The sequence below is a fragment of the Aspergillus japonicus genome, assembly GCF_003184785.1.
Source record: "Aspergillus japonicus CBS 114.51 unplaced genomic scaffold BO86scaffold_26, whole genome shotgun sequence".
In the NCBI taxonomy this organism is placed as follows: domain Eukaryota; kingdom Fungi; phylum Ascomycota; class Eurotiomycetes; order Eurotiales; family Aspergillaceae; genus Aspergillus; species Aspergillus japonicus.
The window spans coordinates 123,699-145,722 of record NW_020291663.1 but is presented as its reverse complement, the minus strand read 5'-3'; the positions used below and the strand labels follow the sequence as shown (position 1 = coordinate 145,722).

At 53.5% G+C, this 22,024-nt stretch overlaps 7 protein-coding genes across 7 annotated transcripts; 2 read left to right on the top strand and 5 right to left on the bottom strand.

Annotated features, from left to right (window-relative positions):
* Window positions 1-17: 17 nt before the first annotated feature.
* BO86DRAFT_362801 (putative VPS9 domain protein) lies at window positions 18-4,461 on the bottom strand. Its single transcript, XM_025669937.1, has 3 exons — window positions 4,124-4,461; window positions 3,800-4,049; window positions 18-3,735 (listed from the first exon to the last, which is right to left on the bottom strand). Exons 1-3 carry the CDS (start codon window positions 4,199-4,201, stop codon window positions 155-157), a joined length of 3,909 nt encoding a protein of 1,302 aa, XP_025527371.1. The 5' UTR covers window positions 4,202-4,461; the 3' UTR covers window positions 18-154.
* A 219-nt stretch (window positions 4,462-4,680) lies between these two features.
* Window positions 4,681-5,954, bottom strand: BO86DRAFT_389469 (mitochondrial 37S ribosomal protein uS11m). The gene has a single exon (XM_025672139.1). The coding sequence runs from the start codon at window positions 5,761-5,763 to the stop codon at window positions 5,062-5,064; it is 702 nt and encodes a 233-aa protein (XP_025527370.1). The 5' UTR covers window positions 5,764-5,954; the 3' UTR covers window positions 4,681-5,061.
* Window positions 5,955-6,203: 249 nt separating this feature from the next.
* tim44 (protein translocase subunit TIM44) lies at window positions 6,204-7,804 on the top strand (the record flags this gene model as incomplete). Its single annotated transcript, XM_025668024.1, has 2 exons — window positions 6,204-7,069; window positions 7,129-7,804. 2 exons carry the CDS (start codon window positions 6,204-6,206, stop codon window positions 7,802-7,804), a joined length of 1,542 nt encoding a protein of 513 aa, XP_025527369.1.
* Window positions 7,805-8,662: 858 nt separating this feature from the next.
* On the bottom strand, window positions 8,663-9,570 carry BO86DRAFT_98047 (putative Hsc70 cochaperone (SGT)). Its single transcript, XM_025677845.1, has one exon. The coding sequence runs from the start codon at window positions 9,370-9,372 to the stop codon at window positions 8,704-8,706; it is 669 nt and encodes a 222-aa protein (XP_025527368.1). The 5' UTR covers window positions 9,373-9,570; the 3' UTR covers window positions 8,663-8,703.
* Window positions 9,571-9,976: 406 nt separating this feature from the next.
* Window positions 9,977-13,548, top strand: BO86DRAFT_339373 (RIC1 family protein). The gene is made up of 5 exons (XM_025669016.1): window positions 9,977-10,400; window positions 10,460-11,851; window positions 11,902-12,169; window positions 12,220-12,692; window positions 12,743-13,548. Exons 1-5 carry the CDS (start codon window positions 10,137-10,139, stop codon window positions 13,478-13,480), a joined length of 3,135 nt encoding a protein of 1,044 aa, XP_025527367.1. The 5' UTR covers window positions 9,977-10,136; the 3' UTR covers window positions 13,481-13,548.
* Window positions 13,549-13,785: 237 nt separating this feature from the next.
* On the bottom strand, window positions 13,786-17,199 carry BO86DRAFT_339366 (GTP-binding protein YchF). Its single transcript, XM_025669015.1, has 6 exons — window positions 17,098-17,199; window positions 16,291-16,848; window positions 15,526-16,060; window positions 14,999-15,044; window positions 14,325-14,465; window positions 13,786-14,202 (listed from the first exon to the last, which is right to left on the bottom strand). The coding sequence occupies exons 1-6, from the start codon at window positions 17,170-17,172 to the stop codon at window positions 13,812-13,814; spliced, it is 1,746 nt and encodes a 581-aa protein (XP_025527366.1). The 5' UTR covers window positions 17,173-17,199; the 3' UTR covers window positions 13,786-13,811.
* Window positions 17,200-17,778: 579 nt separating this feature from the next.
* Window positions 17,779-21,851, bottom strand: hir1 (putative histone transcription regulator Hir1). The gene is made up of 5 exons (XM_025669936.1): window positions 21,509-21,851; window positions 21,302-21,376; window positions 20,985-21,206; window positions 18,151-20,907; window positions 17,779-18,088 (listed from the first exon to the last, which is right to left on the bottom strand). The coding sequence occupies exons 1-5, from the start codon at window positions 21,543-21,545 to the stop codon at window positions 17,991-17,993; spliced, it is 3,189 nt and encodes a 1,062-aa protein (XP_025527365.1). The 5' UTR covers window positions 21,546-21,851; the 3' UTR covers window positions 17,779-17,990.
* Between the last annotated feature and the right edge of the window lie 173 nt (window positions 21,852-22,024).

Sequence of the window (22,024 nt, the reverse complement as noted above, 5' to 3'; positions counted from 1 at the left end):
AATCGATTCACTTATTACTGGACTTTACCGTAGCTTCTACATGGATTTGTTAAGGATAATCTATAGTTACTTGGTTGTTGGCATGGCCCCACTGCCCATCACCACTTCCCCGCAATGCGTAATATGACAGGCGGGCAACGAAAGCCGCATCGCATTATTGCATCTCATGCACACTTCTCAAACACCGCTCGAGCCTCTTCCCACGTTCCTTCTCACGGACCAAAGTGGCCTTGACAAAGGAACGAATCGCGTCCCGTCCTATCTTCTCTCGCCATGAAGTCCAGCCCGCGAGTTCCCCGACAACGACATCCTTGTTCCACGTGATCTCGCGGGAGAGGCGCGCCACTTGCGCTTCGGATTCCTGGATCTTGCCTTCTAATTCACGAACGGACTTTTGTCGCGACTCTTCTAACCCGGGGAAGTTGAGGTTGAATTTCCGTGGGAGAGATGACGACAGCAGGGACGAGCGAGATCGGGAGAGATTTCGGTTCGTGGAAGCTAGATTGGAAATGAGCCCAATAGGGCGGGAGAGGGAGGCAAGAACAGCAGTGGTGGTGTTGTCAATGGAGGTAAAAGCGGCGACAAATTGGAGTAGCGGAGATGAGTCGGAGGATGAGGTTGAGAGACATAAAGCGTAGCGGATAAACGCCTCGACATGAGACCGAGGGAGTGCCTGCACCGGTTCTTTAAGACTAGAGATGGAGGTGGAGCAGAGAGCTAAAGCATCTGCCATATCAGACGCAGCATTTTGCAGAGCGTGGCCACGACGAATCAGACTGCGAGTGTTCACGTGAATGGCACGAACCATGTCTTGGGCATGCGAGATAAATTGCTCGGTTTCTCTCATACTTTCCGGGGTGACTGGTGCATAATCGTCCATGATTGACTCCGCAAGAACTTGGGCCTTCCGTTGTGATCTGTCGGCCATCATGTCCGGCTGCAGCTCCGGAACAAGAAAGAACTCCCAGAGCATTTCGTGGGTCGCGAAGGTCGGATGGGACAGTAGGGCCTTCAGAAACTTGTCCAGCTTTTCTTGCATATCGTGAAGCACGGAACGAGACGGCTTCGAATGAATCTGGAATGGGCTGCGGAAGTCTGACAATGATGGCATGTATGAAGCTGGATGCTCGGTCGAAAGGCATCGGGCGAGATTCTCAAAATCTGAGAAGGTGCGGCGACATGTCGTAACCGTGTACGTTGTGCCTGACGCAGGTCGAGAATCCTGGGAGTTTGCAGTCGGATTAGGCGCACCGGATTTCAGAACGAATCGAACAGTTGCATCTTCAACGAAGTAGGAGCGAACGACGGTCGTCACTCGGCCCGACTGCTCATCGTACACGGAAGGAGGCGTAGACAAAAGTATGAGATCATCAATGCGATTGCGCACCTCATCGTCCTTTGCCAACTCGACGGCGGTCAACCCGCGACTTTCTTTGAGGTGAACATCCACTCGAGCGTCTGCAAACAGGATTCGGACTTGGTCGATGCGTCCGTATTTACTCGCCATCATGAGTGGCGTGAATCTTTTATCATTTGTCGCATTGGGGTCACAGTCACACCCTTGTAAGATCCGGACTGTAATCTCGGGATCACTAACAATATGAAGTAACGTGTTGCCTTTCGAGTCGATATGTTCGTCAAGACGCAAGGGCTTGCCGTCTCCTTGGGCTTTCTGGGCCGCGTTCAGGGCTTCAATCACCATTGACTTATAATCGGGGTGGTCGTAGGAACGGCACAGTGCGAAGAGTGGTGTTTGTCCATGCTTGTCCCGTTGGCACCATGGGAGGAGCCCCTCGAGCCTATGCATCACTGACGGTGTGCTGAACAAGTAATGAGCAACCGTACGTCCATGCATATCGGACTTCTGCATGTACGATGCGATGGTGTGCTTATCAGTTACACTAAAAAGGTAATCCATCAGAATGTCCACAATGTCGGTGTGAGCAAGCTGAACTGCAGCACTCAGCAGTGTTGTGCCTTCCGTGTTCGAATCTTCGAGAATATCCTCCAAAGGGTAATACTCTTGCAGGCTAAGTAGGTATTTCAGAGCCTCCGGTTGGCGACTTTCGACCGCCATCATTGGAATTGAATCGCCAGAAGGATCCTGCGTCTTGGTTAGGGTCTCAATAGAGCTATCGCCTTCGATTGCGCTTGTGATGGACTCCAAGGTAGTTGTCCGGGATATGAGCGATATGGCCGATGACTCGGACAGGCTACGCACGTCCATTGACACTTTCTTGATGGGACGTCGCACTTCGATTGGAGGCGATATGTTCGCCCATGTCTGGAAGGGGAAGACGTGGGAGAGCGGAGGGGCTTCAGAGTCAGCACCGGGAGCTATCGTTCCATCATCTCCAAATGTGTTGGACACGCCATCACGTATTGGCAAAGGCAGATGGGAGTTAGGGCTCGAGTCCTCATCGTCTCCTGTCTTGAAGGCTACCACCCGTTCCTCAGGTTCACAAGGGATGTCATCTATTGACTCTTGATCCCCATTGGGCTCCAGGATTGCTTTCATGTCAACAACGCGCCCATGCTTGGTAGCATTCCATAAGCGTTTGTTCCTGACACTCGCTCTTCGAAGGCCGGCGGAATCCGTTACCATATAGGTAAGAACAGCCTCAAGCGTGCTCAGTGCATAGCCCATTTCCCCACTGTCAACATCATCAATATAGATGAAGTGTTGCATGTACATCAAGCGGGCCTGCAGATTCTTGATTTGAGATCGTATTACAACGACAAGCAACAACGAGACGAGAATATCTGCGTTGATGGTCACAGGCGCAAATTGCTTTTCTGACGAGTGCAAATCTGTTCTGTCATAGCTGCCAGGGTAGGACAGGATCTTAACCGTCTCAAGCAAGGTATTTAGCATGTCGTGAGGGCACTTGGCATCGAGCATTTTGCGGAATTCTTCAACTGCTCTGCCGAGCCTTTGCAATAACTCCCGCTTGCCCTCCCGTCCTCCTTCCACCGCAATACCCACTTGAGAGATGTCAATGTTTTCCATGTACCGGATTCGGGAATCTAGTTCGGCATCCTCCGGCAGTCGAAATTTGCAGAGTCGAGGGAAGAGTAGGTTTTCATGCACCTGCTCCGCCACATAACGTTCAATGAGCCGTTCGACTAATGGGCCAGTAAGATCGGTGGTGGCGCCGAGGAAAGACAGCTGTTGTTTGTCCACCAACCGAAACAGGTCAATGGCAGCAGTGACCGCTGTTTCGAGGCTGCGACGCATTAAGTCTTCGTCATCCTCGAAGTACTCCTCGGAATTGAATGGAAGTCCTTCCCTGCTGCGTGTGGAGCGGATAGAAGCAGCCTCATCGAAGGATGGTTCACGGTTCTGCTTGCGTTCGAATTCTTCGAACATTACAGGGGATCGCGATGGTGGTGGAGGTAGAGGTTTTCCGAGTTCTTTCCCAAATTCCTTGAACAGCCGTTCCAAGCCTGGTTGCATCTGTCTAGCGATCATCGGAAAGTTTGCCAGCAATTCTCCGAATGTTTTGATCTCCTTTTTCTGGGGCGAGGAGACTGGCTCGCCGGATTTAATTCCATTACCGACGGCATTGATTTTTGGTTGTGCCCCTGGCACCACAGCAGTAATGATCCTTCCGGGGTCAAATGAGCCGATCAATGGGCGGGAGATATAATAGATAAGCCATGGCTGGGAGTCATTGTTGTTGGGATAATATAACGCATCAGACACCAACTGAGCTTGGCTTAGGGACTTGAAACCTTGAGAGGCGGACAATTGTTTAGCGCAAACAGGACATTAAATCTGGAAGGGGTCTCCTTCTACCTTTATTGCTGTAGACAGAGTTCTCCTTGATAATCACAGTGCGACCATTTACCGTTGTCACTTGCTTGGCCTTGCCTCTGCTGTCTCGTATATTCGAGTCATCCTTCCCCCCACCAGTCCCCGTAGCGACTGGTATACGCAAGGTATGGCTCCCAAGGAATTCTTCCGAAACAACCAGATCCGAGTAGTAGAGGGAGGACTCGCGGTCGCGCGACCCGACGAGAGATTCTGTCACGGGCACGAGGAGGACCTATACGACGAAATGTGAGAACGACGAGCTGAGCATGTGAGATGCGGGCCAAGCTGTCCGGAACGGAAACATACATGATTCTCGATGGGTATACACTGGCCCGGAACAGTGCTTCGGAAGAAGGCGCGGAGGAAAGGATTTAAAGGGTGCATCCAAACGGTCTTGGACGACGGCCCGGCTCAAGGTCTCTGGCACTCATCAAGCCTTCTAGACCGTTCTCGTAGAGAGAGGGGGGGGAGGGGATCTCCGCTGCTTGATCGTCACAGATGAGCAGCTCCGGCGCATGCGCCCGCAGGTGACAACGGGGCCTTTGCCAACAACGATTATGCCGGGAATAACACACTGTAAGGGAGAAGACAGTGCTCAAACGGTGTCAGAGATGCACAGAAGAAGGAAACACAGCTGAATGACGATTGCAAGGCAGGAATGTGGTAAAGATTCAGCCAACAACAGCTTGCACGGAGGGTGGCAGCCCGGGGAGCTCTCGGCGCTAGACCCCTTTTGGGCATCGTCCACATTTACTACCTACAGATAAGTTGCAGTACCTAGAGTGTACACTCTACATACTGACTACTATGTGGCTTGTATAAAGTAGAAAGCAGTGCGACAAATAAGTCTACATAGGATTGGCTGTATTTACACGGTTCTTATTGGTGTAACTCATATAGAAAGATGTCCCAAGTCGCAGTAATAGGCTGACAATAGATAGTATACATTGGCGAATAAGGCGCAATAGGCGAAAAGAGAACATCGTGGGTAGCGCAAGGCCTCATCGTCTCCCGGTCGAGTTGTCAAGACGGTGATAATTTCAGTGCTGTGAGCCTGCAGCGGATCTCGTTGCAAGCGCTGAGAAGAGACGCTCTTCTCAATCCAAGAACTCCACCGGCATACAGACCTGGTGTATCACAGAATTGTACCCTTGCTCTTTCCCCGCCAGCTAATCCGTACCCTGATATTTTGCTTCGAATAAAAACATATAGCTCCAGACAGAACTCCTAAAGCGGCGATTCTCCTAACCCAGTCTCCGTACATGTCTGCTTCTCGTTCCACCAAATTTGACGCGGGTGGAATCCGATACGCGACAGATCGTGCCTCGGATGTGCTTCCCCTCGTTACCCAGCAAGACTTTGATGAAAGCATCCCGGCCAAGTCCGAAGTCGCGGAAAATGAGTGTCATGCGTTTGATTTCCACCATGTAGCCCCGTTCCTGCATCTGGGCAAAGAAGTGAGAGGTCAACTGGAATGCCGAGTCGAAACCAGCACGTCCACCTTTGCGGAAACCGAGATGGCCACAGCTGAGAGACAACATCGGGTTGCCATTGGGCCGAGTTAAGGTCAAGATCGTGTTGTGCTTATGGGCATAAACATGGAGATTGTAGGGGGGAGACCGGTCGACATAAGGTTGTCCGACCATTTCGGCTTCCAGGCTACCTTGCAACTTCTGGAAGCTGTAGGTTGTCTTCTCAGAAGACCGGGGACCTGTAGAACCGAAGAGTTCATCGAGCGCAGAGTGTTGGTTGTCGGAGTTAGCGACCTTGGGTTTTACACCCAGGATCTGCCTTTCCAAATCACGGGCCTCTCCAGAGGTGTTCGCCGGTTTCGCCGGAGTTGATGAGAATGACCTTATCGAACTGAGAGGAGAAAACCGAAGCTGAAGAGGTCTGCCGATCGACGGCAGCGCCCTCGTCAGGGCACTCACAAACGATGTGTTCATCTTGGTGTAACTTCTCGCGGAGGATGTTGTTGCTGCGCAAAGGCGCTTTGCTGATTGAAGGACAATTCCGGACTGACTTCTCGGTGAACGCGATAAGGTACACGAATAACTGTCAACCCGATGCAATGAACTGAAAGCAAGCGTTGACTTGATATGTGCTGTAGGCGCTGTACACACTGCCGAGCGGCGCGACACTGGGCCGGAACGAAAGGGCGGCGGAAGAGGGCCGAATTTTATCGATGCTTGGCGTTTTCGCATCTCGACTTTTTCCTTTCCCTTTAGAGCAACTGCCGACATCGCTTCTTCCTCTTCCCCAGGTCACTTCTACCCTTCCAACCTTTCAATCCCCAAACCCATTCGGGGCCTTTCTCTTCTCACAAACCTCTATCCTTCGGGACCTTGGGTTAATTATAGTCTTGGTGGTTTTCCTTCTGTATAGCATGATCTCCGCCACCAAAATGTCGGCCACCGCGCGGGCGGCCACTTTACGGACCTATGTCCCGAGCCTGAAGACTGCTTACAGCCAGCACTCGTTGGTGCAGACTTGCTCCTTTTCGACATCGCCAGCAGTCCGGAACATTCCATCTCTAAACCAACATCGCACAACACTCCCTCACCTCCTCTCGCCTTACGCCGCTCTGCCATTGACCAGGTCCTTCCATGTTGCCACCCCCCTCAGACAGCAACAACAGCAGCACCAGCAGAAGCAGCAGCAAGAAAAGGAGAAACAGTCAGAGGAATCGAGCGAGGGAAAGAGTGAAGATCAGAAGGAGGGCGAGAAGAAGGACGCCCCTCCTCCCCCTCCCCACGGCGACAAGACTCCCTGGCAAGTCTTCAGGGAGACTCTCCAAACTGAGTTCAAGGCATCAAAGGAGTGGAATGAGTCAACCAAGGCCCTCGCGTCCTCTGCTCACCAGTTCACCGAGAACGAGAACGTCAAGCGGGCTCGTGCCGCTTACGAAGCTGCCTCTGGGGCCGCGACTTCCAAGACTTCCACCGCTTTGAAGCATACCGGCAAGGCTATTGGCAAGAGCGCTTCCTGGACGTGGAACACGCCCGTGGTGAAGGGTATTAGAAAGGGTGTCAACGCCACTGGATCCGGCATCGAGAAGGTCACGAGACCTGTTCGCGAAACTGAGGCTTACAAGACCGCCGTTGGAGGCGTAAAGAATGCCATCGATGACGGTAGCAGCTCTCGCTATGGTGGTTGGATTGAGAAGGAGGAGCGCCGGAAGCAGAGGAAATTGCGCGAAGAGATGGAAGCCAAGTCTGGTCGTCGCAGCGAGCCGATGGTGGAAGATCCCAAGTGAGTCATTTCTCCTGTCACCCACTAAACAGCTGCATCTGACACCTATGTTTTTCCAGCGCGGGAACCAACGTTACACTCCACAAGGACGCTGCTTGGAAGGAGTCGTGGCGTGATTTTAAGGACTCGAACCCTATGATGCAGAAGTTATTTACTCTGAAAAACACCTACGACGAGTCGGAAAACCCTCTTATCACCACTGCGCGCAGCATTTCGGATCGTGTCGCCGGTTTCTTTGCCGAGAACGAGACGGCTCAGGTCGTCAAGAAATTCCGCGAGATGGACCCCAATTTCCAGATGGAGTCATTCTTGAGGGAGATGCGTGAATATATCCTGCCCGAGGTCCTCGACGCCTACGTCAAGGGTGATGTCGAAACCCTCAAGCTCTGGCTTTCCGAAGCCCAATTCAACGTCTATGCTGCACTTGCTCAGCAGTACACTAACCTCGGTCTCAAATCCGATGGTCGTATCCTCGATATCCGTGGAGTTGACGTCTCCCATGCCCGCATGTTGGACCCTGGTGACATTCCCGTCTTCGTTGTGACCTGCCGTACACAGGAGGTCCACGTTTACAAGAACGCGAAGTCTGGTGAACTCGCGGCCGGTATGGAAGACAAGGTTCAGCTGGTTACCTACGCTATCGGTCTCACTCGGATACCTGAGGATGTTAACAACCCGGAGACCCGTGGATGGAGATTGATCGAGCTGCAGAAGGCTGCTCGTGACTACATTTAAATCACCCTCAAACGGCTTCCTTGACTTAAACAGCCCTGCTCCTTCAACAATATCTCCGTTGTTCTGATCATCGGCCCATGAATTTCTTATTACTCTTCTCGAATGTTTTGATATCATATCCGACTGTACAATATTGACCTTTTAAATAGAGGCCAGGCGGAACTGGCGCTTCATGAACTGCAACTACCTGTGAAAGTAACTTGATTAATCACGCACAAATTTCCCCTTCCGTTGGCCAATTCGTTTCAGGAAATATGCTGGCGAGCTTGTTATCTCTGGATTCGGGGGTTGTCGTCTCAGAAAGACCTCAATCGGGCACAAGAGGCCCGGTTTATTTGCTTCCTTTCGGCGTTTCGGGGCGTCCTGTGTTGTGTTTGGCAAAATCCTCCTCCACTCATCTGATGATTCTTTTGGCATCTGCATTAGTACTTAGCTCAGTTTCTTTTATCCTCCCCCCGGTTTCAGCTGAAGGACCGCCTCTTCAGGATGAAGATCTTACAAAAGCTCTCGAGGCAAAATTCGGGGCTTGATGCCCTGACGACCTGGACCTACAGATCGAGGCTCATCGAAGATTTTGTGAATATAATGTGAAAAAATATATTACGCTTCTCAGTCAAAAAGTGTGCGTGTCGCGCATCAGTCTCTATTCTCCTTCTCGAGATCAGGAAGGTCCTCAAGCTTGTTACAAAAAAAAGGAAGCTAGATGCAGCCAAAGAGCTTAGTGAAGATAAAGGAAAATATCTTTTCGAAAGTGAAGGAAACAAAACAGTTGCACGGGCATCAGACAATGGTTTTAGTCATTACTGGCCTCCCCGTCCAGCACCGCCGCCCATCATGTTCCGGGCCCTAATAACGCAGCATTAGTGTCTATCCAATTTAAGCAATAATCGGAAAAGGACCTACATCTCGGCAATGCTTGGGTCACTCATCAAAGAAGACATGTCGGGCATGCCACCTCCGCGGCCAAAATTCTCAGCCATCTGTCTGAGCTGGGGGTTGCTCATGAGGTTGTTGAGCGCATCGGGGTTGCTCATCAAGTTCTGGGCCATGCTGGCGAACATGGGGTTGCTCATGATAGAGCTAAGATCGGGCATACCGCCACCACCGCCGCCGCCGCCGCCGCCGCCGCCGCCTCCGAGCATGCTAGCCAGGGAAGAGAGATCGGGCATACCGCCGGCACCGCGAGACGCGCCAGCGGCATCATCTACGGCGTCAGAGGGGGGCTCCGCACCGCGCTTCGACTCCTCGATCTTTCTCTTGGTGGTCTCCAGACCCCGCTTCATGGCCTCGCTGCCGCCGTTACCCTCGGCCTCGATGCCCTTCTCGTAGGCCTCGAGGGCACCGTGGTAGTCGGCCAGGTCGAAACGAGCCAGACCCAGACGGCTCCAGGCCTTGGAGTACTTGGGGTCGACGGCGGTGGCAAGCTCCGCGTCCTCGACCGCCTTCTCGTGTTGTCCGGCGGCGGAGTAGGCAGCGGCCCGGTTGGAGAGGTAGATGGGGTTCGAGGGGGCGATGGCCAGAGCCTGGGTGTACAAGTCGATCGCACCGCTGTAGTCCTTGCGCGCCATGGCAGCGTTTCCTTCCGACTTCAGCTTGTCGGATTCCGGGGTGGGAGCGCCGCTCTGGGGCTTCGCCTCCGTCGTAGCACCGCCGGCAGCGGGCTTGTTCCGCAGCTTCTCATAAACGCTGTAGATGCTGGCCAGAGACTGTCCACCAAGAGCATCCTTAACAGCCGTCTCGTCGGAGGGGTCAACCTTGAATGTATCCGCGATGCAGGACTGGGCGATCTCAATGGATTCGGCGTCATCAGCACCGAGAGTGCCATCCTTCACGCTGGCACCTAGGAAGTCGATGATAGCAAGCGCCAAGCGCTTTTTGGACTCGGTGGGAGCCTAGATGATAAGACACGTCAGAAACTAGTCTGGGGAGGAAGTATATGCCGGTTCAACACTAAAGGAGCCCACCTACCATGATGTGAGCAAATTGGGTATCAATGCGAAAGGGGGAGAGATTATCTTGCTGGCCAAAAGAGCCGGCGGGGAGGCGGAATTTAGGATGCGGGGTCCCTTAGTCTTGTTTGGTTTGTTTGCTCCGGGAGCTTCCCTACACGTGATAGCCCCCGTGCTCTCGACTGCCATCCAGCTCATATTAACTTCCGGTACTCCAATCCATCAAATCTACAGCGCAGTCGGGACAATTATTTGAACGGACATGGTCGGCAGATACGGGGGAATCTCTGTCTCGAGTCCGGCAATCTGATGTTCTAGCGTCAACCGAAGATGACTCGATGTGAAGCTGCTCTACTCCGTGACTCTCGCGCCTGCACCGAGCCATGTACTGGCCCTATGGAGTCCCCCGGGTCTATGCGATCAATGGCCCTGGGATACCGGTTCTCACATCTGACGATGACGAATCCCTGAACTACGACAGCCCTACGGCGCAGGAGGAGGCACTGAACACTGAAAATGTCCGTGACAAACCAGCAATTGCGGAGACGGCGTGGGCTGACGAGCCTCTTACCGGCCTTTGTGTCTCTCGGAGTGGTTATATGTTTGCGACAATGACCAAGTCATCGATCGCTCTCTGGCAAACAAGAGTAAGTGACCCTATCACTGATGTTGTTGGGTAAAGCGCGCATGCTGACGGCCGATATAGCCTACCGCCGTTGTTGCTGCCGTTGCTCGGTCCGCCTCGTCGCTAGAGAACTATGGTCCCAATGTGGCCCTCTTGATCCATCCCGACTCGAATATACTTGTTGCTCAGACGCTGAATGGATATCTCCTTACCTATACCATCGCTGTCAGTCCTAATACCCGTGTATATCAACAATTCTTTGATCAATCTACATCGACTTCGACCCGCCGCCAGACGCTCGCTCGGTTAGCCGCGGAGGAAGAGGCTACTGGCGTTCGAGATGTCAACATTCGATTTCGAATGGCTATTAAGATAGAGTCGGGGATCGCCAGGGCTCTCGCACTTGATAATGAGCTCGTTGTCGCCACTGTCAAACCTGCGGCCATCCAATGCATTCGTTGGAACCCGGATGCGGACGGCTCGCAAACCAAGTCAGAACTCCTTAGTCGGATTCTTGGGGTTTCAAAGCGCACATCAATCACAGACATGGTGTATGATCGTGCTATCAACCTGCTGATATGGGTCACCAACGAGGGACAGGCGTATGCCGTGCAGCGAGCCGCAGAAGACTCGGATGACTCCAAGAAGTTGTTCCAAGGCCATTGCTTCCATGATCCCAAGGATGATGGCGAGAGAGCTGTCAAGGTTGTAGTCAATGCACGATTTTCTCTGCTCACAGTGAGCTGCGCCAACGGAGAGATCCTAGTTTACACAGCCAAGGACTACCTGGGCAATGTTCCTCTATCGCACAAACTACAGCTCCCGGCTTCGCCAAACACGACGGGCAGTGTCACATTTATGAGCTATTCGCCAGACGGGTACTGCCTGTTTGCCGGGTATGAGCATGGTTGGACAACATGGAGCGTTTTTGGAAAGTCGGGAGAGAGTAGCTTTGCGGCGGACCGATCTCTTGCTAATTCAAACGGCGAAAACTGGGTGACTGGAACCTCTCATGGTTGTTGGATCGGTGGAGGGTCAGAAGTCATACTTACAGGCCAGAACGACCGTCGCTTGTGGATTCTGGAGACAGCACGGAGCGCTTTGACAGGCTGTTATTCGTCTGCGAACCTGGCTAGAGGACTGCTGCAAACTGGAACCGAGATTATCCTCTACCGTGGTCATGATCTACCAGATCTTATAACCATCTCGGGGAAGGACTCGCTGTGGCATCATGCTCAATATCCTCCGAGTTACCTTCACTCACAGTGGCCGATTCGCTCTAGTGTTGTCTCACAGGATGGAAGATATGTTGCTATTGCGGGCAGACGAGGGCTGGCACACTACAGTGTCAACAGCGGCCGTTGGAAAGTGTTTGAGGATCCCAAAATTGAGAATTCCTTCGCGGTACGCGGGGGCATGTGCTGGTACGGACACATTCTGATCGCCGCCATTGACAATGATGGATCTTACGAGGTAAGTGTGCCATCGATGTCTGACCGTGGCTATACTGATCGACTGCGAAGTTGCGGTTGTACTCGCGGGAAATGCCTCTCAATAATCAATCTATCTTACATATCGAATACCTACCGTCGCCGGTAGTCTTTGTCGGAGCATCCGGCGAGGACTCGCTGCTCGTTTATACGTACGACAATATTCTTTATCACTATATCATCAATTCAGCTCACTCCCGAATAACGTTGGTGCCCGTTGGGCAGATTGCATTTCATGGGATTGTGCGCGCGCCAACTAGGGTCCGGGCAATCAGTTGGATTTTGCCCGAAGACCAAATGCGTAAGTGTGTCAGCACCCTGCGACAGCCAGATCTAATAAAAAGCAAACAGGGAACGGCGACCCTTCCCAAGATGTCAAAGTGGCATCTGTGCTTCTTTTGGTTGATGGCAATTTGGTCCTGCTGCAGCCATCGTTCTCGGAGACTGGCGATTTGAAATACGACATGCGGGTGGTATCCCACGACGTCGAATACTATATCCTGATGCGAGATCAGTTATCATTCAACTTTGCGCCTGTCGACGAGTCGCTTCCGGCTAGTCCATCGGCTGAAATGGCCTTGAATATGTACCGCGGTGACTTTTCGTTGAGGGACTCGCTATGGACATTTTGTGGGAAAGAGCTCCTTGCCTGGGGTGATGTGCAGGATGTTCTACAGCGGGAAGACGTAGCCAGACCGCTGGAGGTCCCGCTGGACTTTTATCCGCTGTCTGTTCTCCTGAACAAGGGCATCGTGCTGGGTGTGGAAGCCGAGATGACCCAGCGACGCGATGTCACCTTCTCCGTGCTGAAGTTCGCCATTCGGGTGAGTATCTACCGCAAAGATCGACGCCGGTGCAGCACTAACTCCGATAGACACACCTCTTCCTGCCGTACTTCCTTCAGCACAGTCTGACACAGCGCGACATGCCTGCAGCGCTGTCGTTGTGCCAGCACTTCTCCCACCTATCCTACTTTCCGCACGCTCTCGAGATCCTCCTCCACCACGTCTTGGACGATGAGGTCGACAACCAGAGCCGAGACAGCAAGGTCGACGACCCCTCCCTGAAACACGAACCCCTGCTGCCGATCGTCATCTCCTTCTTACAAGCATCGTTACCCACCAAGGTGTACCTGGACGTGGTGGTCCAATGCACGCGCAAGACGGAGTTGCGCTCCTGGCGCACCCTGTTCACCTACCTCCCGTCGCCGAAAGACCTCTTCGAGCAGGCGCTCAAGCTCGGGTCCCTCAAGACCGCCGTGGGCTATCTGCTGGTGCTGCAAGCCTTCGAGGATGATGCGGACGACCACGACGCCCCGATCGAGGACTACGTGGTCCGGCTGATGTACCTGGCGTCGAAGAAGAGCGACTGGGACCTGTGCGCGGAGCTGGCGAGATTCCTGATCGCCCTCGACGGAACGGGGGAGATGCTACAGCGGGCGGTGACCCGCGCGGGGCTGAGGGATGGCGGGCTCCAGCTGCCCGGGGCGGGGATGGGGATGAACGGGTCCAGCACGAGTGTGAAGGGGCTGGGACTGGCGATGCGGACGCCGTCGTGGTCCTCGCTGTCGCCGACGTCGCCGCTGTCCCCGCGGCCTCCCGAACTGGAATGATCTGTGTCTCGTCCGGTGTAGACTTCAAGTAGAGGGTCCGAGAAAAATATGTATATACGAATTTTTCCTTCTCTCAATCCCATGAACATAAACCTCCGAAACGAAAAAAAAAAAAAAGGTAAATCCAATGCATCCATTAAGCTGCAAAGCAATGGTATCAAGAATAAAGCGTGCACTCATCTTCAGCGTAAAGGAACCCAAGCCAGCCCCCCCCCCAGCCCTACAACACACAAAAGAACCCATCCGGACCCTCATCACCATCATCTAAAGCACCTTCCCTAGCCCCTCGCACCCCATCTCCCCCTCCCCCGTCCAATAAAAAGAAAGCGATCTAATCCAAAGTCATCCTCCAAAGCCCATCGCCCAAATAATGGCCCTCATCCAAAACGACCCCCTTCCCTTTCGCCTTAATCTCCTCGGTGCCGACCTTCAACACGCCCACCAGACAAACCGTCTCCTTCCCCTCGGCCTTGACCGCCACGACCTGGCCCGCCTCCACCGCATGCTCCGTGTCGGGCAACCGGCCGCCCGGGGACGTTAGCCCGGGGGCCATGAGCGCGGCGCCCGAGAGCACGAAGCGGATGGCGCCGCGGTCGATCTGCACGGTGGGCAGGGCGTCCGGGTAGGCGTGCAGGAGTTTCAGGTGCGGGATGGGCGGGCCGTCGAGCGGTTGGAAGAAGAGCGGGGTGGAGTCGATGCTGTAGAGGGTCGCTCTTTCGGGGCTGTTTTTTTGCAGATGCAGTGGTTTTTTCCAAATTAGCTATCGGATTGAGGTGGGGATACACCCTGCCCCCTAAGGGGGTTATGCAGCTGGGTGATGGCTGGGGGACTGGGGGCGACCTACAGCTTCACGGCATCCAGCTGGGCTTTCTTGGGTAGGACCTCCTCGATGTACGGCTCGAAGCCCGGGTAGGTCTCCAGGAAGCGTTGGCGCAGGGCGCGCTGCACGCTGGATTTGACTTTCGAGCGGTTGCTCGGGGGGATTCTGTCACCGTCGGAAATCGATTAGCTTGGGTTTTTCTTCATTGAAGGGAGAGATTCAAAGGTTGCTGTGGGGAGGGCAATCAGCAGTCTAAGGGAATGGACTGAGCAAAATTGTAGGGTAGATAGTTTGGGAAAAGGCAGTGTAGGCGGGGTAAGAATTGATTGCCCTTGAGGGGCAGGTTTCTTTGGTCTCTCGTGACGGCATGCGGGAAGTTGATGTTGAGAATGGGATCATGCGAGATTTATCTCTCTCCGGTAACAGCCAAAAACGCACTCTTTCTTGAACATGGTGTCTGATGCTGGGGATATCGGAATCGGACCCGGTTGTTGGGAGCGCGGCGGATGGCATTATCTGCAGATGGCCGTTGCGGGGAAGGCGACGGGTCACGTGCTTCATACTCTTGCCCATCCTCTGGTCCCAACTCGATAAGCTCACGATGGACATCATTCAACTATGACTACTGCTGGAAGCGTCTTCCAGGTAGCTTCCTATTGTTCCCGTTGATCTACATCTACCCGGGCAAGTTAAGTTACGTCTGATGGTGCTTGGGTCCACGAATGAGCAACGTTTTCCTTCCAGCTCGTCGTACCCCATCATCTTGGTTGATTGGACCTTCGATTGAATCAGTATGCCAAGAGCCAATTCAGAGGTCATTTACAAAAGGAGAGGACGAGAAACAGCGTTGGCTGTACCGAAGACATCACGACAACCGTAACAAGGCAAAAATGCAGAAGGCAATTAGCTGCACTGTATAGGAGCACACCGTAAGTAGCCCTTACGAGTACTACTAGCCAGTGACGCAACCAGCAACCAGTACAAAACCGCGTCCAGAACCGTGTAGGACCTCAGTGAATAGTTTCTGGCGCAGGTGCGCTTCAGGAACCATGAAAAACAACATTTGATGCAATCTTAATGGCAGAGATTGACAGCAAGTACCCTTACTACACACAATTTAGACCCAATCTACTTAAGTCTCAGAGATTGATAATTCATAACAATTTCATTTTTAATTGCTACAAGTCATTTTCATCCGACGACTACATCTAGCTGCGAGCAGCACCGGCCTTGATCAGCAGGATGTCACCGTCTTCGACGACGTAATCCTTGCCCTTGGTCATGATCTTACCGGCGGCCTTGACGGCGCCTTCGTCGCCGTACTCACGCAGGACAGCGTAGTTGTACACAATGGCCTGGATGAAGGTCTTCTCGAAGTCGGTGTGGATGACACCGGCCGCGGCAGGGGCCTTGATACCCTTGCGGATGGTCCATTGACGGACCTCGTCGGTACCAGTGGTGAAGAAACTGGCCAAGTTCAACGACTGACGCATGGTGGTGATCACCTTGGGCAGGGCAGACTTGGTGTTCAGGCTCTTGCACTCCTCGAGGGCGGCAGCCTCATCCTCGAACCGGGTCAGGCGCTCCTCGAAGGAGACGGAGATGGGGATCAGAGGGTCACCAGTGGAGTTGGTCTTGATCCAGTCGAACACCTTAGGCAGGTACTTGTTCTTCTGGCGGATGTAGTCCTTCTCGCTCAGGTTGACCAGGTAGACAACGGGCTTAGCCGTCAACAACATGAGAGGGTTGATAGTCTCGACCTATAGAGCGACCCTGATTAGCACTCTATTTCCATCACACGATATTCGGTATGAACAGCGATAGAAAGTAAAACATCAGATAGGATTTTATCTCAAGGTGGCCTCTGCGTTGTAAATAAAATGAGGCCACTCGACGAGCTGGGTTATATTCGAGCGATGCTCTTATTCATCATGATAGTGGGGTATATGGGCTGGGAAAATAAAAAGCAAGGTGAGAAGTATAAACGTACCTCCTTAGGGCCCCAATCACCCTTGCGGACATCCTTGCCCTCACGCAGCCACTCGAGGACCTTGGCAACAGTGCCCTCTTCCTCGCGCAGCTTCTTCATCTCGAGACTCTGACCACCACGCTTGGTCTGCTTCTGGAGAGCCTCGAGCGCCTTCTCGACGAACTCGATATCCTTGACACGCAGCTCCTCGCTGATGATGTTCAAGTCACGAACGGGGTCGACGTCACCCTCAACGTGGATGATCTCAGCATCGTCGAAGCAACGCACGACCTGGAAGATGGCATCGACGGCACGGATGTGGGACAAGAAGGAGTTACCGAGACCAGCACCAGTCGAGGCACCGCGGGTCAGACCGGCGATATCATACACGGTCAAGTTGGCAGGCACCACGGACTTGGGCTTGTAGTGCTCGCACAGCCAGTCGAAGCGGTCATCGGGAACAATGACACGAGCTTCCTCGGGGTCGATGGTGGCATAGGGGAAGTTGGCGGGGTTACCCAGCGTAGACTTCGTGATAGCCTGGAAGAGAGTGGACTTGCCGACGTTGGCGAGACCAACCTAGAAAGATGTTAAACCATCTTGTGTTCCTTAATTCCGACCAAGGATTGTGTGGGAATTATGGTGTTGAGGGGGGAAGAAGAAGAGAAGAAATTTTTTTCATGCAGGGGAAGCGAGGTTAAATAGGGTAAGAAAGGGGAACGGATAAAAAATTCGGAAGGCTGGAGAGGGGCAGCAGCCAGCAGAACGGGCAGGAAAAAAAAAAAAGAAAAGAGGGAAAATTAGTCGGTGGGGTCAATGCTCACATACGATACCACTCTTCAGGTTATTTCCTGGGCGGCCCAGAAGGACCTTCTCTTGCACAACAGCCTTCTTGGGGGGCATTTTGGAGGATTTCTTCTTCTTGCTGGAATAGGACCGGCGGGAGAGGAAGGAGAGCGGGGAGGAGAAAGAGGGGGAGAAAGCAGAGGTAGAAGAGGAGGAAGAGAAGGAGGGGTTCAGGTTCAGGTTAAGGAAGAGAGATTGAGATTGGATCAGGCGCGAGGCCAAAGCAGGACCAGCTGCGGAGCGATGGAAGCGGAATGAAAGTAACAGCAGGTGGCCCGGCTGTGAAGGAGACGTGATGACGGTGCCCACCAGCAATGCTGTGGGCAGAAATTGCAAAGGGATGAAGGGATGGGTTTAGGATTGGGAAAAGAGGAAAAGATATTTTACAGGCCCAATGGGTTCCCAATTCAATTGAAGCTGAACAAAGCAACGCAGCAACAAACTGGAACGGAACAAAGTATGACGCTTGCTTCTCTTTCTCATGTTCTGTGCGGTGGAGAAGAGACGCCCAGTTCCTTTTTCTTCGCGGCTCACCGCCCACATGACTCGCCAGCCCTGTAAGCCCGGTCCCGGTCTCATCACGTAATGTCTTTCCCATGGACTCTACAAAAGCACTGCAGTAGCAGCAGCGGTACCGGATTGCAATAAACACCTCTGACCATGGTCAAGATTACCGTCAATATAGTATACATAATACCGCAAGCGCGATCCGCATGATGCTTAAAGGAAATGAAAGAAAAAGAATCCCTCCCTCAAACCCATGCATGCATACATCCATCCGTCCCCCCGATCGGTATGGAGTGAGTTTGACTACGCAACGCCAGCAGAACGCCAAACGCAGATCATCGGTATGAAGCGGCAGCAAGGAAAGAAGTCTACGTCTCCATGGCATCGCCCACCTCCGATTCGTTGTCCACCATCCCCAGCAGTTTCGCATATGGTACCGTCACCCGCTGGAGATCCCGATGTTTGCCTAGAAAGTGACCTGGTTAGCAAGGAGCAAGGAACGTAGTACAAACAGAGGCCAGAACCTACCGAGTGACAATATCACTTCCTTGAGCAACACTTCCCGTGGCCAGCCACAGAGCGTCTCGGAGCTCTCACGCCAGTTCCGATCCTCTTGCTCATTGTCCTGCAGACGACGAACGCTACCCGTGTCATCCTCCTCAAACAGACCACCGATCAGACCTTTGAGGAGCTCTTCCACCTTCATCTTCAGTCCTTCCGCACCTAGACGCTTGGCATACATCGAAAGGTAGAGACGGAATTCATCCTTGGCTCCTAGAGAGAGCGCGGCAGCCACGCGATTCTCCAAGTGAGCGATGGATACGCTGGACTCAAAGCCTTCGTAGCCCTCGCGTGAAAGCAGGACCTTAATCAGCCGCTGCAGGAAGTACGCGCGACCCCGCAGCAATGTCTCGTTGGTTGTATTGCGTTCCAAGAACGGTACAATACCGGCGGACACGGCTGCCTTGGCTGCCTTATCCTGCTGCGCATCGGCCGCTTGAAGGTTGCCCACAGGTGCATCCGTGGTGTTCCAATACTGGCTGCCGACGGCCCACCAGCTCTCGGAAATCCGCTGCCATGTGTACATGGACGGGGAATAGGAGTACCCCTCGCCATTTGTCAATGCGACCACTATCCGGCCTTCGGAGTTGATTCGAGCATTGGTGATTGCGGGAGCAGTCGTAGGCTGAGTACCCAATGTGTGAATGGCCGCATCGAGCACCGGTTGCAGGGAGATGGGCGGATGGGGCGAGGAGAGGTGCTTCACATTCCAGACGTAGCACATACCCACAGCTGTGATGCAGAGAATCCATGGACCATTGCACTCGAGAATCACTGGTTGTGCTTCCAGCACCAGCGCACTGACTAAGCGACGCCCAGCTGGAGTCCAGATGTACACTGACCCCTCCTCACAGGCTGCAGCCCACATGCTCTGATTACCTGTCACCAGCAAAACAGGGCGCGGGAGGTAATCCTGCCACAAGGGCTGTTCGCCACGGAACAAGGTGAGGCGAACGGGTTCTCGGTCAACGACCCGTCCAGTCAAGCTTGCCGGGGACGGGTTACGGGCTTCGAAGATAACATCAACTCGCGATTTGCTAAACTCGCTGGATGTGCCCGGAGGCTCTGTGGGTTTGCCTGTAGGGTCGATCGCCCGTAGGATGTGACTTCGAATTTTGGGAACAGCCAGCCGGAGCTGGCTAATGGCCATGCAAGGATTCGTGACTGCAGGCCGTATATACTCTGGCGTTTGTTGCTGGCCTTCTGGTGCGGGCTGGGACTGCGCAGGTAGCAAGCCGTCAGCCGTGTGGGCAAGAATCGGGGTCGCCCCGTTCTGGCTCGCCAAAGCCACACGCTTCTCGACATGCCCATCATCGTCACCCTCAAGTTGAGCGAGCTTGCGCTTGTTTCCAAGAATCATCGCTGGGAGCCCGCCCTTGGGTAGCCCGTCGAAAGGCTTCGAGAGATCAATAATCGATTGCGGGGTATCAGCCTTGACTTGACTGCTGACTGACGCCATTAGTCGAGACTGGGGGAGTGATGACTCGGCAGCGCCAGCTCCAGACACTAAAAGAGGAGCTATCCGCTTTCTTCCGTCCTTCGTATATGTGGGACGCTGCTTCAACCTCTCGAGTTTTGCCTGGTAAGGGTCAGGCTTCTCCTGCTCCGGTGCCGTCGTTGTCGTTGCTGTACCATTGGGCTGGGCCTTTTGGGCATCTGATGCGGGTGATGGAGCAGAAGTCGTAGTGACGCCATTCGACTGTGCTGGCGCTGGTTTACCATTGGCCGTGGCCTCGGTTGTTGTGTGGTCGTCGCCCATCAGAGCCCCCATGCGACCTTCGACGCCTTTGATTTCTCCAGCCTTGCTCTTCTCCTCCAGTAGTAGACCATCCGTAGTCTCTGCAATCCCCGCGCCTCGACGATTAGTGCCGAACTTTGTAAGCGACTTCTCGTTCTCTTCCATTTCCATTGCATATCCGAGATCGCCGTCTTCAAACCGAACCATAAGAATCGTACCGTCGAGCGCGGTTGCGTAAAGACACTTTCCGTCCGGACTCCAGGCCAAATCAGATATCGACTTGGCAGCTAGCTCTTGCGCAACCACAATCGGTCTGGGATTGCTAGTGATCCAGATACTAAGGGACTTATCCCCTCCTGCGCAAGCAATGACGGTAACGGCGTTGTGCACCGCATGACCTTGACTATCCACGGCTTGTTTGTTGATTGGCTCCGGAGAGTACAGTCGCGGGGAGAAAGCGCACACTTCAACAGGAGCTTCGTGCCCGATGAGGTTGATGTCACCGTCCCATGTCCCCCGATTGATGATCGCGACAGAGCTCACGGGGCCGTTGACCGCATTCGCGGCCGCGATATGCATACCATCTGGCGACCACGAGCAACGACGGAAATATGCGGTGAGGGGCGAATTCGAGAAGGGTGCAGTAATGGTCTGTTCGAGAATGAAGTTGTTCATCTGGTCATGGGCGGTGGAATTAGGAGCAGGCGACGTGAATCGGAAAATGCGAACCGTGCGATCGTCGCTCGCCGTAGCGAAGTATTTGTTTGCAGGGTCGAACGTGATCCCCTTGACATGGCTCTGGTGGATAGACAGGGTCTTGAGCTTCTCGAATGTGTGTCCCGACCATACCACGACCTTGGAATCCAAGCCAACGGAGACCAGAATGGAGGAATCGTACGACCAGCCTAGATCTTGGACGTCGTTGTCGTGGCCGATCAGTCTTCGAATGGTGCGCCAATTCTCCACAGGGGGCGCCTCGTTTGATCCTAGAAATCGTAGCAGGAGCCCATTAGCCAGCGTTCGTGCAGCCGAACCACTTTATCGCGGACTTCCTGGTACCCACCGAACGTTGACGCATGAGATGGAGGGTTGGCATCTAGCGTGTATATGCACACAATCTTGTCATCTGCCCCTGACGCCAAGTATTTCCCGTTGGGCGAAAATCGGACCGTGTGAATCGTGCCGGAGTGATTGCTCATGGAAGCCAGCTGCTTCGGCTTACTGGCATACTGCGGGTCCTCTGTATTGCAAATCGCTTCCGTAGACCAGATCCGAACATAACCATCTGAGAATCGCAAAAGGAAACATTTGCAGTTAGCGCTCAACCCATCAAACCACGAGTGCACCTATGGCTGGGGGGAGGATTTGCCCATCACTGACCTCCAGCCGCTGTGACCAAGCGAGATCCATCGGGAGATACATCGCAACTATATACTTCAAAATCCTTTCTCTCGCCTGTAAAGAATATCCAAGAAGGAAGACGGTTAGCTTAAGTTGATTCTAGAGACACCGACCGCGCCAGCACATATGAAGGAGAATGAGTCTGCCCAGCAAATTCGTTCGACATCAAAAGGTCACAAAACATACCCCCATGTGTCAGCCAGACTGGCTTTATAATATGCATCGCAGTAGCTTGTCGCTTTGCTGCTCTAGTCGCTGGGAAGGGAAAGAAAAGAAAGGCAGCTCGCCTAACGTTGGTTGTTGGCGAGGTCCGTGTTCGGAGCTGATCACAGGCAAGTAGACGTGGATGGAGGACTGCTTAGATGGAGCATCGCAAAGCAATCTTGTACCCGGCTCATTGGACCATGGGCCTGTCAGTCCGCAGCTGTGAGTAAACGAGTATGAGTTGGAGGTTGTGGTGATAACCACTTGGTCTGGTCGTCGTTGGGAGAGTAGGAGAGGAGGAGGATTTGGCGGAGTGAACGCGGACCTTGGTCCGATGAAAGCGCGCTCGTTGCTACTCAAAAGTCGCGATCTCCAGAATGGGCGGCGCGGGAGGCGGTGGCCCGAGCTCCTTCCTGCCCATATCTGAAACGGTCTGGATTGTAGCAGATGCCAGAAAGCGCAACTTGTTAAGTCGAAACATCTACCTACGAAAGACAC

What these genes read in the sequence shown, in the direction of transcription:
- BO86DRAFT_362801 (XM_025669937.1), bottom strand. Translation starts at nt 4,201, where the DNA reads ATGCACCCTTTAAATCCTTTCCTCCGCGCCTTCTTCCGAAGCACTGTT. An exon ending in GTATACCCATCGAGAATCAT is followed by an intron (nt 4,050 to 4,123) that starts GTATGTTTCCGT and finishes TTCGTCGTATAG; the next exon opens with GTCCTCCTCGTGCCCGTGAC. An exon ending in CTCTGTCTACAGCAATAAAG is followed by an intron (nt 3,736 to 3,799) that starts GTAGAAGGAGAC and finishes CCGCCTCTCAAG; the next exon opens with GTTTCAAGTCCCTAAGCCAA.
- hir1 (XM_025669936.1), bottom strand. Translation starts at nt 21,545, where the DNA reads ATGCATATTATAAAGCCAGTCTGGCTGACACATGGGG. An exon ending in ATCTCATGCGTCAACGTTCG is followed by an intron (nt 20,908 to 20,984) that starts GTGGGTACCAGG and finishes TACGATTTCTAG; the next exon opens with GATCAAACGAGGCGCCCCCT. An exon ending in GGAAGTGATATTGTCACTCG is followed by an intron (nt 18,089 to 18,150) that starts GTAGGTTCTGGC and finishes GTCACTTTCTAG; the next exon opens with GCAAACATCGGGATCTCCAG.
- BO86DRAFT_339373 (XM_025669016.1), top strand. Translation starts at nt 10,137, where the DNA reads ATGTACTGGCCCTATGGAGTCCCCCGGGTCTATGCGATCAATGGCCCT. An exon ending in TCGCTCTCTGGCAAACAAGA is followed by an intron (nt 10,401 to 10,459) that starts GTAAGTGACCCT and finishes CGGCCGATATAG; the next exon opens with CCTACCGCCGTTGTTGCTGC. An exon ending in TTTGCCCGAAGACCAAATGC is followed by an intron (nt 12,170 to 12,219) that starts GTAAGTGTGTCA and finishes AAAAGCAAACAG; the next exon opens with GGAACGGCGACCCTTCCCAA.
- BO86DRAFT_98047 (XM_025677845.1), bottom strand. Translation starts at nt 9,372, where the DNA reads ATGGCGCGCAAGGACTACAGCGGTGCGATCGACTTGTACACCCAGGCT.
- BO86DRAFT_389469 (XM_025672139.1), bottom strand. Translation starts at nt 5,763, where the DNA reads ATGAACACATCGTTTGTGAGTGCCCTGACGAGGGCGCTGCCGTCGATC.
- BO86DRAFT_339366 (XM_025669015.1), bottom strand. Translation starts at nt 17,172, where the DNA reads ATGCCCCCCAAGAAGGCTGTTGTGCAAGAGAAGGTCCTTCTGGGCCGC. An exon ending in GTGATTGGGGCCCTAAGGAG is followed by an intron (nt 16,061 to 16,290) that starts GTACGTTTATAC and finishes GTCGCTCTATAG; the next exon opens with GTCGAGACTATCAACCCTCT. An exon ending in CAGCTGGATGCCGTGAAGCT is followed by an intron (nt 14,203 to 14,324) that starts GTAGGTCGCCCC and finishes GCAAAAAAACAG; the next exon opens with CCCCGAAAGAGCGACCCTCT.